Consider the following 2,500-nt stretch of genomic DNA (forward strand, 5'->3'; position numbering starts at 1 on the left):
CCTGGACCTGGCCGAGGCTTTCCTGGAGGAGGGGGGCTTCACCTCCGCCCTGCCCCTGCTGTCTGCCCTGGTCTGCTCTGAGAGATACAACCTGGCTGTGGTCTGGCTGCGACACGCAGGTACACACACACACACACACACACACACCCTGCTGTCTGCCCTGGTCTGCTCTGAGAGATACAACCTGGCTGTGGTCTGGCTGCGACACGCAGGTACACACACACACACACACACACACACACACACACACACCCTGCTGTCTGCCCTGGTCTGCTCTGAGAGATACAACCTGGCTGTGGTCTGGCTGCGACACGCAGGTACACACACACACACACACACACACACACACACACACACCCTGCTGTCTGCCCTGGTCTGCTCTGAGAGATACAACCTGGCTGTGGTCTGGCTGCGACACGCAGGTACACACACACACACACACACACACACACACACACACACACACACACACACACCCTGCTGTCTGCCCTGGTCTGCTCTGAGAGATACAACCTGGCTGTGGTCTGGCTGCGACACGCAGGTACACCTACAGCGCCGCACATGGCAGCTATGGTTTTACAGTTTGTTGTGTTCTGTCTGCACTACTGTCTGTCCTGTGTTGTTTTGTTTGCATTGCATTTAGAAATGCTCTTACTGTAACGCTGAATCAAATTCCTATATGTGTATGCTTAATGTGTATGCATAAATGGCAATAAACGTTATCTCCATCTCCATCTCCATCTCCACACACACACACACACACACACATTTTAAATGCTTTATTTATGTCCACATACAAAGTACAATTCTAAAGGACATAAATACTAACAGTGCATTTTGACATCCTGGAAACAATTTGTTACAGTAATGCTGAGCCAACAACCAGTTCTGCCACACACAGGATGTTATTCGCACAAGACCAGTGGGTTGATCAATACTATAAGACAGACAGTATCCCGCTCATGGGTACAGGAAGCACCGCCTTCTCCATATTGAGCGGCTACCAATAATAGCGGATATTGAGTAATATTTTGCTAACTGTTTGGCCCTTCTCTTAGGAAGACCAGCCATATGAAGGCCTCTAACAACAGACTTATGAATAGTGTTGTTCCGATACCATTTTTTGATCCCGATCCCGATACCGATACCTGACCGTGCAGTACTTGCCGATACCGAGTACCGATCCGATACCACGCGTTTGAAAAAAAAATTAAAAATATGTTTTTTGAGCCGCATACTCACCTCGATGTAAAATTATTGCTAACACTTAGTCTGGCACTGCTCAAAACCTTTGTAAAACAGGAAAAAATACCAACAGAGAGTGAATGCTATAGAACTTTTTTTTATTGTCTACCTGGTATGGTGACAAGAAAATCAACCCCTTATAAAACCTGAAATGTGGCTCTCACAGATGCCAATCAGTGCAATATCCATTTAAGATATAAAACAGTCGTAGTAGTAGTGCAACAGCAAGTGAACATTTACAAACAAAATAACTTTAGTACTTAAAAAAAAAATGTAAAAAAAAATGTAAAAAAAAAACCTTAGTACTCGCCGATACCGATACCAGCATTTTGGTGCGTATCGGTGGCCATGCCGATACTAGTATCGGTATCGGAACAACACTACTTATGAACATGGCCCAGGCTGCCAAATATAAAAACTAAAAGTTGACATCTGTAGCCCAGTTGTGATATGGCCTGCTCCAGCTGTTGGTATTTTAAGATTTTGGTTAAAAAGGCTTCCTCTAGGCTATGGTCAAAGGTGCAGCCAACTTCTAAAATAAGCACCTCTGTGGTTTTCGTTGACAATTACAACATCAGGGGTGTTTGCTGAAATATTGGAGAACACTCCTACTGACTCTTTGTCGCTACACAAACTGAACATGTGGGGCTTTACAGTGGAGTGCTTGTACAGCGTTGCGGCAGGCCTGAATATGGAAAAGACACCCTTGTGTGTGTGTGTGTGTGTGCAGAGTGTCTGAAGGCCCTGGGTCACATGGAGGTGGCGGTGCAGAGCTACAGTAAGGTGGTCCTCATGGCCCCGCAGCACCTGGAGGCGCGCCTGTCCCTCTCCACCCTGCAGCAGCAGCTGGGCCGCCCCCACCACGCCCTGCAGGCCCTGGAGCCCATGTACCCCCCCGACACGCTGGCGCAGGACGCATCCGCTGCCCAACAGGTAGGGGAGGGGGGGAGGGAGGGAGGTGGGGGGGGGGGGGGGGGGGAGGGAGGGAGGTGGGGGGGGGAGGGAGGGAGGGAGGGAGGTGGGGGGGGAGGGAGGGAGGGAGGTGGGGGGGGGGGGGAGGGAGGGAGGGAGGTGGGGGGGGGGGGAGGGAGGGAGGTGGGGGGGGGGAGGGAGGGAGGGAGGGGGGGAGGGAGGGAGTCCATGTACCCCCCCGACACGCTGGCGCAGGACGCCTCTGCTGCCCAACAGGTAGGGGGGGGGGGGGGGGGGGAGGGAGGGAGGGAGGTGGGGGGGAGGGAGGGGGGGGGGGGGGGAG

General features: G+C 51.9%; 1 protein-coding gene across 1 annotated transcript in view; it reads left to right on the forward strand.

Annotated features, from left to right (window-relative positions):
• gtf3c3 (general transcription factor IIIC, polypeptide 3) overlaps window positions 1-2,500 on the forward strand; it is a gene marked incomplete at its 5' end in the record, with an annotated part of 40,386 nt that overhangs the window by 17,822 nt on the left and 20,064 nt on the right. The window contains one exon of the mRNA XM_080539845.1: window positions 1,976-2,178. Within this exon, the coding sequence (XP_080395971.1) occupies window positions 1,976-2,178 (203 nt within the window). The remainder of the gene's footprint in view (window positions 1-1,975; window positions 2,179-2,500) is intronic.

Source organism: Nansenia antarctica, assembly GCF_963989245.1.
Source record: "Nansenia antarctica genome assembly, chromosome: 9".
In the NCBI taxonomy this organism is placed as follows: domain Eukaryota; kingdom Metazoa; phylum Chordata; class Actinopteri; order Argentiniformes; family Microstomatidae; genus Nansenia; species Nansenia antarctica.